Source organism: Myotis daubentonii, chromosome 6, assembly GCF_963259705.1.
Source record: "Myotis daubentonii chromosome 6, mMyoDau2.1, whole genome shotgun sequence".
Lineage (NCBI taxonomy): Eukaryota > Metazoa > Chordata > Mammalia > Chiroptera > Vespertilionidae > Myotis > Myotis daubentonii.
The window spans coordinates 89,867,243-89,880,358 of record NC_081845.1 but is presented as its reverse complement, the minus strand read 5'-3'; the positions used below and the strand labels follow the sequence as shown (position 1 = coordinate 89,880,358).

At 41.3% G+C, this 13,116-nt stretch overlaps 1 protein-coding gene across 1 annotated transcript in view; it reads left to right on the top strand.

Annotated features, from left to right (window-relative positions):
* DNAH8 (dynein axonemal heavy chain 8) overlaps positions 1–13,116 on the top strand; it is a 265,848-nt gene that overhangs the window by 176,365 nt on the left and 76,367 nt on the right. Inside the window, exons 67-71 of the mRNA XM_059699679.1 lie at positions 3,218–3,355; positions 4,566–4,693; positions 5,010–5,181; positions 6,877–7,032; positions 11,397–11,552. Of these exons, the coding sequence (XP_059555662.1) occupies positions 3,218–3,355; positions 4,566–4,693; positions 5,010–5,181; positions 6,877–7,032; positions 11,397–11,552 (750 nt within the window). The remainder of the gene's footprint in view (positions 1–3,217; positions 3,356–4,565; positions 4,694–5,009; positions 5,182–6,876; positions 7,033–11,396; positions 11,553–13,116) is intronic.

Sequence of the window (13,116 nt, the reverse complement as noted above, 5' to 3'; positions counted from 1 at the left end):
AAAAACGCACGTAGAGTAGTGAGGAGGACATTGCCCTGCTCCGAGGATTCAGTATCTGGCCAAGCTGCCCTCCGTGTCTGAGGGAACAAGAAGACCTTCTCAAGGAAGTAATTTAAGTATTGAGGGTAAATACCCCTCCCCACCCACCCACCCACACACACACACACACACACACACACACGCACACACATCTATGCTGGGCCAGACTGTCCTTCATATCTGAGGGAACAGAAGGACTTTCTCAGGAGTGCAAAGGAGACATAAAATAATTCACCCAGACAAACACAGCCCCGCTGCCCACCCCAGCCCCATGCAGGTGAAAGAGTTGAAAGTGGTTGCTCTATGGAATAGGATCTGGTGAGGAGGTGGGCAGGTTGCTGGTTTCCATAGTAAGCCTTATAGAAGGGATTGCCTTTAAACTCCATGCTTCGTGACAAATAGAAAATAAATGAAAAATAAAGTTTTAACAAAGGGAAATGATAAGACTATAGAACAAACACACCCAAACAAAAAGGTACCAAGAGAGAAATGTTGCATAAATTTCAGAATTCAAGAAAAAAAAGACTTAAAAGAGCTGTTATTTTTTAGTAATCAAAATTTTTATTCCTAATAATTAAGTCTGCAATGAGACTTAATTGTAATAATCTAATCTAATAAAAGAGAAACATGCAAATTGACCACACCTCCACTATGCCCCAAGCCATGCCCACTGGCCAGTCAGAGTGACTATATGCAAATTAACCCAACCAAGATGGTGGCCAGCAGCCACGGAGCTGGAGCAAGCAGAAGGCTTGGTTGCCTTGGCAATGGAGGAAGCCAAGCTTCCCGCCTTCCCTGGCCAGCTGTGGCCTCCACTCAAGGCAACAAAGTTTCAATTATAGAAGATAAATAAACCCCAGATACCTGCTTCTAGCCAGCCTCCACTGGAAGCTTGGGTGGCTGGGGGCCGTGGCCAGCCTGCAAACAGCCATCAGCCCCTCATCCAAGCTGGCCAGGCACTCCAGCAGGACCCCCACCCTGATCTGGGACATCCTTCAGGGCAAACCAACCGGCCCCCACCCATGCACCAGGCCTCTATCCTATATAATAAAAGGGTAATGTGCAAGTTGACCCTAACAGCAGAATGACTGGGAATGACTGGTCACTATGACACACACTGACCACCATGGGGCAGACATTCAATGCAGGAGATGCCCCCTGGTGGTCAGTGTGCTCCCACAGGGAGAGATCTACTCAGCCACAAGCCAGGCTGACAGCTGCCAGTACAATGGTGGTGGTGGGAGCCTCTCCCACCTCCTCAGCAGCGCTAAAGATATCTGACTGCAGCTTAGGTCTGCTCCCCACTGGCAAGTGGACATCCCCCGAGGGCTCCCAGGCTGCCAGAGGGATGTCTGACTGCCAGCTTAGGCCCAATACCCCAGGGAGCGGGCCTAAGCCAGCAGGTGGTCATCCCCTGAGGGGTCCCAGACTGCGAGAGGGCACAGGCCAGGCTGAGGGACACCCCCTCCCCCCAGTGCATAAATTTTTGTGCACTGGGCCTCTAGTTAAACATAATAATATTAAGGTACATAAAGCAAAATCCATTACTACTACTTTAGGTGGAGATTAATAAAAATAATATTGTAATTTGAGATTGTGGTGCACAACATCACTCCAGCACAGATGGGGTGGGCCTAGCGCTGGCTCTCTGGGTGTGACCTATGCACATTGTGCTATGGGCCCGCGCTTGGTTAAATGCTCTGCTGTCACCCTGTTGATGTTCTTAATAATATTGGAACAAGGACCCACATTTCCATTTTGCACGAGGCCCTACAAATTATTTATCCAATCCTAAGTAGGCATAAATTAATTATAGAGAGGTTTTACACCATATTATTTTAAAGTTTGAATTGCTACTTGAACTTTTTAAAATACAAACAAATAATATGATTGCTATTGTCCAAGAATCATTTACAAAAATAGATCATGTTCAATGCTAAAAGAAGACCTTGCTTTAATTCCCAGAAGCAAAAATCACTGAGGCCTTGTTCTCTGATAATAAGCAATAAAATTAGAAAGTTTACATTTTAAAGAGTCAGTCACTTTTACTTAGAAAATGATGACAAACAGCTAGCTACCAAAACTTTTTTGAGTTGGTAAAATGATACGTTCTTTTCCCTTAAGTGAATCAAAGATACCAAATCCAATACATACTCACTTATAAGCACACATATGCACAAAGTTTGAGGAAAGTGGAATAGAGCTAATAAAAATAACATTAAAAATTAGAAGAGAGTAAAGTAGAATTAATGAGTAAATCTAGAACAAAATGGTGCTTTGCAAAAACAAAATATATTCTTAGAAAATTTAATCAAGAAGAAAATATAGAACCAATGAGAATAGAAAGAGAAATCCATATAATCACAGATGTGCAGATTTAAGTAAGTAAAAAGCAAATTGTACACAGTTTTATGTAACTACATTAGAAAATCTAAATGAAGTGAAAATTTCTTGGGGAAAAGGGTTAAATTCAAATAAATGAAATACTGAGAAAGAAATTGAGAAAATTTTCAAAAAACTTCTATGCCAGAAGGCTCTTGGGCTATCTTACTTTGCTGATTAATTACTTTATATGTACAAGGAAATATAATTACCATGTTGTAAGACTTAGAAAAAGATAGAAAACTACTGTGGCAGTAATTTCACTTCAAAGAATCTCTACCAAGGAAACCATCCACAATGTTTACATTCCCAACAGTACTCATCCCAGCATTGCTTATAACAATTAAAAAAGGGGCAGGGGGATGTCTGAGAGTACAGAAAAGGATGCATCCAAACTGCATATTATGCAGCCATATAACCAATGTTCACGAAAAGGCTTTAAGGACAGGAGAAATGATTCTACTACCTTAGGTGGGGGGGCGGGGGGGGGGCGGGGGGAGGGGGCGGGAGGGGCAATCAAAATGCCAGGGATCAACCTCTTCATACGATACTCAGACTGTCATTGGGTAAAATCACTGGTAATTTTTGTTCTCCTTCCTACACATTGCTGCAGTGTCCATGTGAACATGAATAATTAAAAGAAAAAGAACTTGAACGAAGTGTCTTCAAGACCCTCTGCTTCCCCAGCTGAAAGCACTGACACGGGTGACCTCCAGACATCTAGGGCAACATCATGGGGGGTGTGGTTTACCTACCGATGGAAGTCAGGTGTCTAATCACCCCTCTTCCTTCCAAGGCTAACCTGGCCAAGCAGGAGGGCCGCTTGGCAGTCGCCAATGCTGAGCTGGGGAAGGCGCAGGCACTGCTTGATGAGAAACAAGCCGAGCTGGATAAAGTGCAAGCAAAATTTGATGCGGCAATGAATGAGAAAATGGTGAGATTAAGTACCCAAAGTGAAGGAAACGTATGGAAATGTTACGCAAGTATACAGTATGTTGCATTTAGAAATTAGGTCCATGTGTGTGACCGAAAAGATTTACCTGAATGCCCCTCCCTGCTAGCGATGTCTATTTATTTTGGATCTTTAACACGTCAAGGTCTTTGTAATCATCACTTTCCATAAGGGGAACTGTGACGTCCTGCCCCAAAGGCCCCGACTTTGCGGTTGGGAAACTGGGCTTCAGGTCCTGCTCATGCACTTATTAATTGTGAAGTTGAGGGTAATTATCCTCAATTATCCATCAAATGGGGATCCTGATCCGACCTCTGAGGTCAGATGTGAGGTGGTGGCCTGGTTGTGGGGCAGGGGCCAGGGGAAGAACAAGGCCCTGTGTGGAGGGTTTGCTGACTTCTGGGGTCTACCCATCACTGCCACTTTTACGCTGTCATTGTGAGGACACTGAACCCAGATTTGGAAAAACGTGTGGCAGCAGTAGCACCATAACATACGATTTCCACCATGCCGACAGAGCGGGCCTAGCAGCTCCAACTAGGTAACACTGAGATGGAGTAAGTAATTAGGAGGTGATGGGTTCTGGTTATCCGTTACCTTTTCTTTTAATATGATTTGTTTAATTATAAGTTTACATAATTTAATTTTTAATAACGGCTATTTAACACCACACATTCCCTACAACTTTCACAATTGGCTCTTGTGAGCGGATGCAAGCTGCCTGCAGCATACGACTGTTGTGTAGAAATTTTCTGGGGGAAAACCTTGGTTAACTGCAAAGAACTCAGAATTATTATTAAATCCAAGTCTTTTAAAAGCACTGTATTTTATTGTTTTGGTTCTATTTTGAAAATATTTAATAGAAATACTATTTTTATTGAAAAAAATTTTCTTTATTGATACATATGTGTCCTTATCCCCTCATTGCCCCCCCATAGAAATACTATTTAATTGATGTGATTTGTATTCTAGCTTACTAAATTGCTTTTCTTGAAATTTTGTAATGTAAAATAACGATATACTGAATAAATTACCAGAATTTAACAGGTAAGGTTTCCCTTACACTGTATTTTTAGATTATATCAATTTTACACATTAAGAAATTCCTCCAGGCATTTTACATACGAATATAATGGGTATTTAATTCAGGGATTTAAGAAGTTCTTGAGACCTTCTTCCTGTATGAACACAGGACTTGCTCAACGATGCCGACATGTGCCGGAAAAAGATGCAGGCAGCCTCCACCCTAATCGACGGGCTGAGTGGAGAGAAGATCCGATGGACTCAGCAAAGCAAAGAGTTCAAAGCTCAGATTAACAGGTGTGCATCTCGGTCTTTGTTATACTCGCTCTCCATCTCGGGCACCACCCCAAACGCCACCTCTTTGTGACGCTGGAGAATGTAAAACCCATCTCCCGTGAAGAGCTTTCTCCAGCCGCGTTTCCACATACCCATCGCTGAATCCCTGAATCCCTCGTCTAAGAAACTGCTTGCAGCTTAAGTTCCGCGCTCCCGCTCTCGGTGAAAACAGAGGGAAGCAACTTTTGTGAGGCCCCTGTCATCTCCACTCAGGCTCAGCAGTGTGGCCCTTCCAGCTCCTCACACTGTGAGGGTGACTGTGTGTTTTCCTCCACAGGCTCGTGGGTGACATTCTGCTGTGCACCGGATTCCTCTCCTACCTCGGTCCTTTCAACCAGATATTTAGGAACTACCTGCTGAAAGAGCTGTGGGAGCTGGAGCTGAGGGCGCGGAAGATTCCTTTCAGTGAAAACCTGAACCTCATTTCAATGCTGGTGGATCCTCCCACAGTGAGTGTTTCTGTCCTCATCACATTATTTGAATTTCAGTCTCATTTTATTTCTTACTAAGAAATCAAGGTACACCTACTTTGTTTGTTTTTTTCTCTTTTCATTTAATTGAAAAGATTGTTTGAAAATGCTTACGAGCTCCAAAAATGGATTTTCTCTGTTGTGTAAAAGTTAACTCTGCATTTTAAGAAATCCTCCTTTCCAATGAGTCCCAGTTGCACTGCTGTGAACTGAAAGGCCATTTGTGAGTGACAGACAGGCGGGTCGTGAGCTCTCCTGACAGCCCTTCAGTGGTTACACCATCCTACTAAACCACACGCTCTCGCAAACATCCCAGGCCAATGCAGACATCAGCTAGGCCCCAAGCACTGGTATTAACCTTCTCTTGGTCATTAGCGATCCCTTATTAGCAGCACGCTCCGTGTCACCGAAGAACAGCGTGACCTACCTCCCCAGCCTCCCTCCTGGGGAATTGGGCGCCTCTGCCCGTTGCCAGTGCCCCCTGCAGGGCTCCGGTGGCAGTACACGCTTGCCAGGCCATTTGTATTCATGAGCTGCTTTTCTGATTTGTGAAGATGCTCCCCAGTTGCCTTAGAGATGCCATGCTATTAATTGCATGTTCTCTCTACTTAAAGGTTAGTCTTTCCAATTCAAACAATGTTGACATGGTCCTGACAGGGACTCGATCAGGTACTGAATATGGTGGGTCACTGGTGAGGCTCGGTGGGCCAGGCCAGTCTTTATTAGTTATGGCCTTTGAAGGCGGAGGCTGGTTGGTTCGTTGGATCCCAGGTGATTTTATGGACACGTGGAGGCAGGCTGGCAATTCCCTCTGATTTTGGAAAAGAAATATATTTTTTTAAAATGTCATTGATGAGCTCCTGCCAATATAATATCTTGCCTCTCCTGACTTCTCTCCCTCCAGCTACGCAACCCAGGACCCCACAAAAGCAGAACCAAAGGCAGGAAGGGGAAGTTTCAGGGGCTTATCCAGGGCTTATCCCCTCTGACATCTTTCTTTTTCTTCTTCTTCTTCTTTTTTTAAATCCTCACCCGAGGATATTTTTCCATTGATTTTTTAGGGGGCATGGAAGAGAGAGGGAAAGACAGAGAGAAATATCAATGTGAGAGAAACACAGTGATTGGTTGCTTCTTGCATTCACCCCAACCAGGGCCCAGGCTGGGGAAGAGCCTACAACTGAGGTACATGCCCTTGACTGGAATCAGACCTGGGACCCTTTGGTCCATAGGCCGACTGAGCCAAACCGGCTATGGCTTCTCTGACATCTTATCACCTGTAACCATTATCTCTGCCTACTTTAGCCAGCCTGTACCCCACCCACAAAGCCAGCCTCACCATATTTTAAGCCCCTGTGTTCTCCGAGTGCTCAGCAACCAAGCTTCATGTAATCAATTTAACAGTATTAACTCAAGCATGAAAACATAACGTACAGAACTAAACCTAGTCTTGCATCATGAGAGAAAGGATTTATTTATTACTGTTTTTTAAAAAATTTAATATTACTTGGTTCACATTTACAAATTTGGGTTTTTTTTTCTGGGTACCTGTTGCACGTTCTCAATGGAAAAATAAATGTCCAAATGTTAAATTCTTTTATATTGTGGTGCTTTTAACTACTAATGAAAGCTTTCTCGTTCTCCTTCGAATGGCCATGTCCACTTCCTGTCATTCAGATTGGCGAGTGGGGACTGCAGGGCCTACCAGGAGATGACCTCTCGATTCAGAATGGCATTATTGTGACGAAGGCCACCAGATACCCACTCCTCATAGATCCACAAACTCAAGGCAAAACTTGGATTAAATCAAAGGAAAAAGAAAATGACCTGCAGGTGTGTACCATTTGGTGCAGGGGAAAGTAATCTTGAAATCATGAAATTTCCCCCAAATTTCCATTGAATCTGCTAGTCATAAAGTTGTCATCTCTGTAATTGTTTGCTAATTTACACCCTTGAGTTTTTGTAACAGGGATTGGGGCAAAGGCTTTGCAATTTTCTCTCTTTTGTGCTCTCCCTTCATTGCACTCTCCCCTCTCTGTCCACTGCCCTGGCTCTATTGTGGATGTGGGATATGGCTTCTATCCTGGGCCTTGCGTCCAGGCTTACAGGAAAGCAGCCAAAGAACTTGTGATTTAGGCCACCTGCATCACTCGCTCAGGCACTCGGTACTACATAGCATACGAGGGTCCAGTGTTGGGGTTGGTGTCTAATAAGGTGTTCATTTTCATTCCTGAAAATGAAGGGCAGGATTCCAGCCCTCCTGACTCCCCGGGGGAATCTCATCACCATTGATATTTCAATTCAGCTTCCCAGATGGACTGTTCATTGTTTCCTAGACACTGTTCTAAGCCTCCTGGATCCATATTTTTGCTTGTGCTATTTCTCCTAATGAGGATGTCTTTTTCCACCCCACAGCCTACTTCCCTTACATCGCAGGTAAAAATCCTAAATATCTCAAAGTCCACATCCAACACTATCTTTGTCAAGAATTCTCTGGGTCTGAGGAGCACCCCTTCTCCTCCTCTTTCTATCACAGAGAGCCCGTTACACACCCAGGACTTCCACAGGCCACGACTCACCGAGCTTTGAAAATTGCTGCTTTTCAAAGTATCCCCAAATTCAAGAAGATTGAAATCATAAAAAGCACCTTCGCAGACCACGATGGCATAATACTAGAAATAAACTACAATAAAAACAACCCAAAATACTCAAACACCTGGAAGCTGAATAGCATGTTATTAAATATTGATTGGGTTACCAATGAGATCAAAGAAGAAATTAAAAACATCCTGGAAACTAATGACAATGAAAACACAACAATCCAAAACCTATGGGACACAATGAAAGCAGTCCTGAGAGGGAAGTTTATAGCTCTACAGGCCTATCTCAAAAAACAAGAAAAAATGGTAGTAAATCATCTAACTCTACAACTCAAAGAATTAGAAAGAGAGCAACAAGAAAACCCCAGAGTGAGCAGAAGGAAGGAGATAATAAAGATTAGAGCAGAAATAAATGACATAGAGACCAAAAAAACAATACAGAAAATCAATGAAACCAAGAGCTGGTTCTTTGAAAGGATAAACAAGATTGACAAACCTCTAGCCAGACTCACCAAGAAGCAGAGAGAGAGGACCCAAATAAATAAAATCAGAAACGATAGAGGCGAAATAACAACAGACCCCACAGAAATACAAATGATTGTTAAAAAATACTATGGACAGCTCTACTCCAACAAACTAGACAACATGGAGGAAATGGACAAATTCCTAGAAAAATACAACATTCCAAAACTCAATCAGGAAGAATCTAAAAATCTCAACAGGCCAATAACTATGGAAGAAATTGAAGCAGTCATCAAAAAGCTTCCATCAAACAAAAGCCCCGGACCAGACGGCTTCACAGGGGAGTTTTACCAAACATTCAAGGAAGAACTAAAACCTATCCTCCTCAGACTACTATAAAAAATTCAAGAGGAAGGAACACTTCCAAGCTCATTCTATGAAGCCAGCATCACCCTAATACCAAAACCAGGTAAAGACAACACAATGAAAGAGAATTACAGGCCAATATCCCTCATGAACATAGATGCCAAAATCCTCAACAAAATCTTAGCAAATCGGATCCAGCAGTACATCAGAAAGATCATACACTATGACCAAGTAGGATTTATCCCAGGGATGCAAGGATGGTACAATATCCGCAAATCAATAAACGTGATACATCACATAAACAAATTGAAAGAAAAAAACCACATGGTCATATCAATTGATGCAGAAAAAGCATTTGACAAAATTCAACACCCATTTTTGATAAAAACTCTCAGCAAGGTGGGAGTAGAAGGATCATACCTCAACATAATAAAAGCCATATATGACAGGCCCACAGCCAACATCATACTCAATGGACAAAAACTAACACCATTTCCCCTAAGAACAGGAACAAGACAGGGATGCCCCCTCTCACCACTCCTGTTCAACATAGTACTGGAAGTGTTAGCCATTGCAATTTGGCAAGAAGAAGAAATAAAAGGCATCCAAATTGGAAAAGAGGAAGTAAAACTGTCCTTATTTGCAGACGACATGATATTATACATACAAAACCCTAGAGATTCCATCAAAAAGCTACAAGACTTAATACATGAATTTGGCAATGTAGCAGGATACAAAATTAACCCCAAGAAATCTGAGGCATTTCTATACACCAATAGTGAACTTTCAGAAAGAGAGATTATAAAAACAATCCCGTTTACCATTGCACCAAAAAAATTAAGCTACCTAGGAATAAACTTAACTAAAGAGGTAAAAGACCTCTACTCAGAAAACTACAGGACGTTGAAAAAAGATATAGAGGAAGACATAAACAGATGGAAGAACATACCGTGTTCATGGATTGGTAGAATCAACATCATTAAAATGTCCATACTACCCAAAGCAATCTATAAATTCAACGCACTTCCCATTAAAATACCAACGGCATACTTCAGAGATCTAGAACGAACTCTCCAAAAATTCATCTGGAATAAAAAAAGACCCCGAATAGCTGCAGCAATCCTGAAAAAGAACAAAGTAGGTGGGATCTCAATACCAGATATCAAGTTGTATTACAAAGCCACTGTTCTCAAAACTGCCTGGTACTGGCACAAGAATAGGCATATAGATCAATGGAATAGAATAGAGACCCCAGAAATCGGCCCGAATCAATATGCTCAATTAATATTTGACAAAGGAGGCAAGAACATACAATGGAGCCAAGATAGTCTCTTCAATAAATGGTGCTGGGAAAATTGGACAGATATATGCAAGAAAATGAAACTAGACCACCAACTTACACCATACACAAAAATAAACTCAAAATGGATAAAGGACTTAAATGTATGACGGGAAACCATAAAAATTCTAGAAGAATCCAAAGGCAACAAAATCTCAGACATATGCCGAAGCAATTTCTTCACTGATACAGCTCCTAGGGCACTTGAAACTAAAGAAAAAATGAACAAATGGGACTACATCAAAATAAAAAGCTTCTGCACAGCAAAAGAAACCATCAACAAAACAACGAGAAAACCCACTGTGTGGGAAAACATATTTGCCAATGACATATCTGATAAGGGCCTAATCTCCAAAATTTATAGGGAACTCATACAACTTAACAAAAGGAAGATAAACAATCCAATCAAAAAATGGGCAAAGGACCTAAATAGACACCTTTCAAAAGAGGACATCCAGAAAGCCAAGAGACATATGAAAACATGCTCAAAGTCACTAATCATCCGAGAGATGCAAATCAAAACAGCAATGAGGTACCATCTCACACCTGTCAGACTGCTATCATCAACAAATCAACAAACGACAAGTGCTGGAGAGGATGTGGAGAAAAAGGAACACTTGTGCACTGCTGGTGGGAATGCAGACTGGTGCAGCCACTATGGAAGACAGTATGGAGTTTCCTTAAAAAACTGAAAATGGAACTCCCATTTGACCCTGTGATCCCACTTCTAGGAATATATCCCAAGAAACCAGAAACACCAATCAGAAAGGATATATGCACCCCTATGTTCATAGCAGCACAATTCACCATAGCTAAGATCTGGAAACAGCCTAAGTGCCCATCAGTAGATGAATGGATTAGAAAACTGTGGTACATCTACACGATGGAATACTATGCTGCTCTAAAAAGGAAGGAACTCTTACCATTTGCAACGTCATGGATGGAACTAGAGAGCATTATGCTAAGTGAAATAAGCCAGTCAATAAAGGAAAAATACCACATGATCTCACTCATTCATGGACAATAGAGACCATTATAAACTTTTGAACAATAATAGATACAGAGGCAGAGCTGCCTCAAACAGATTGTCAAACTGCAGCGGGAAGGCTGGGGAGGGTTGGGGGGCAGGAGGTAGGGGGGTAAGAGATCAACTAAAGGACTTGTATGCATGCATATAAGCATAACCAATGGACATAAGACACTGGGTGATAGGGGAGGCTAGGGGACTGTCTAGGGCGGGGGGATAAAATGGATACATATGTAATACCCTTTGTAATACTTTAAGAAATAAAAAAAAAAATTGCTGCTTTTATTTTTATAAACAAGGCTTCCCAAATAGCCCTCAAAATTTGTAGTCAACTCTTGGTTTCCACTGAGGAGGAGGCACATTCTTTGTGCCATTTGTAGAGTGATGAGCTCTTTGTTTTTAGGTGACATCTCTGAACCATAAGTATTTCCGCACACACTTGGAGGACAGCCTTTCCTTGGGCCGACCGCTGCTCATCGAGGATATTCGTGAAGAGCTGGACCCGGCCCTGGACAATGTGTTAGAAAAGAATTTCATTAAATCAGGCACCAATTTCAAGGTGAGCTTTGTAAAAAAAAAAAGAAAGAAAATAATAATGGTGACATCTACTTATCTTTTTGAGCATAGCAGTAAAGGCAATTTCAAGTATTTGGTATTCTGGAAAAAATAATTTCCAAACTCATGTTCAGTGTTTCCTTTAAAAATACATAGTAATAGCCTGGCTGGCGTGGTTCAGTGGTTGAGTGTCGATCTATGAACCAGGAGGTCATGGTTGGATTCCTGGTCGGGACATGTGCCCAGGTTGTGGGCTCGATTCTCAGTGTGGAGCATGTAGGAGGCAGCTGATTGATGATTCTCTCTCATCATTGATGTTTCTCTCTCCTCCCTTCCTCTCTGAAATCAATAAAAATATTAATATATATTAAAAATATATACATACTGTAGTACAATATTAAAAATATTAAAATATATAGATACACATATATATTTTAATGAAAAATATAGGGGGAGGGTGATTTCTTGCTAAGAGTAATCATTTCACTGAAACTAAATAATATATTAAGGAAAGACATTGTGCAGTCATAATAATAAGGTATTATTATATGTATTTTAGCAACTCCAAGAAAATTGGTTTGTAAGCCTTATATACATCTATACAATAAAACCTATATTTCATTGGAGAAAATGGCATTTTAATAAAGTCTATGAACACTGATTTGTTCATTTCTCTCTTAACGTTCAGTCTAAATTTATGGACTTTGCTGGAAGCTATGGAATAGTATTCCTGATTTTCTATTATAATTGCTTTCAGTCTGGTGTTTTTTTTTTTCCATTGGTCATTCTCTATCTCTAGGCTTCTTCGGATTTTTATTTTTTAATGAATGACAGCCTTTCTGGTTGATTTTTTTTTTTTATTTGGACAACTTAATTTTATGAATATCAGTGAATAAAATTTGAAATTTGAAAATTTTCCTCGCTAAACAAAGAGATTTATGTAGAAAAAACTCCTTCATAATGTGAATTCTTTTATATGCCAAAGGAGGTTGCAAACTCGCCATTCCTGAAAGTCCTTTAAAAGACCCCCAATTCTTAACCGCAGCGTCAAGGCCTGCTGCCTGAGGATGTGCCAGCCCCCCTAGCATGTGGATTAAGATTAAAATCTAATTCATTTAGAAATGTTGTAAATTCCACCTGACTTTTTTTGTTGTTAATCCTCACCTGAGAATATTTTTCCATTGATTTTTTTTTTTTTAAGAGAGAGTGGAAGGAAGGGGAGAGACACAGAGAGAAACATCGATGTGAGAGAGAAACACTGATTGGTTGCCTCCTGCATGACCAGGACCGTGGATCAAGCCTGCAAGGACCACGCCTACCACCAAAGTACATGCCCTTGACTGGAATTGAACCCAGGACCCTTCAGTCCTGGGGCTGACACTCTATCCACTGAGCCAAACCAGCCACGGCTCCACCTAATTTTTAGACAGCAAAACCTGTTGTTTTTCAATATACTGCAGATTGTAGTGTTTAAGATAAATGCCATCTTTCCGGAAAATTATATTGCCACTTTTCTTCTTTGGAAATGTTATTAACCCTTTCTGTTGTTAAGTGGGAAAAATACGTTG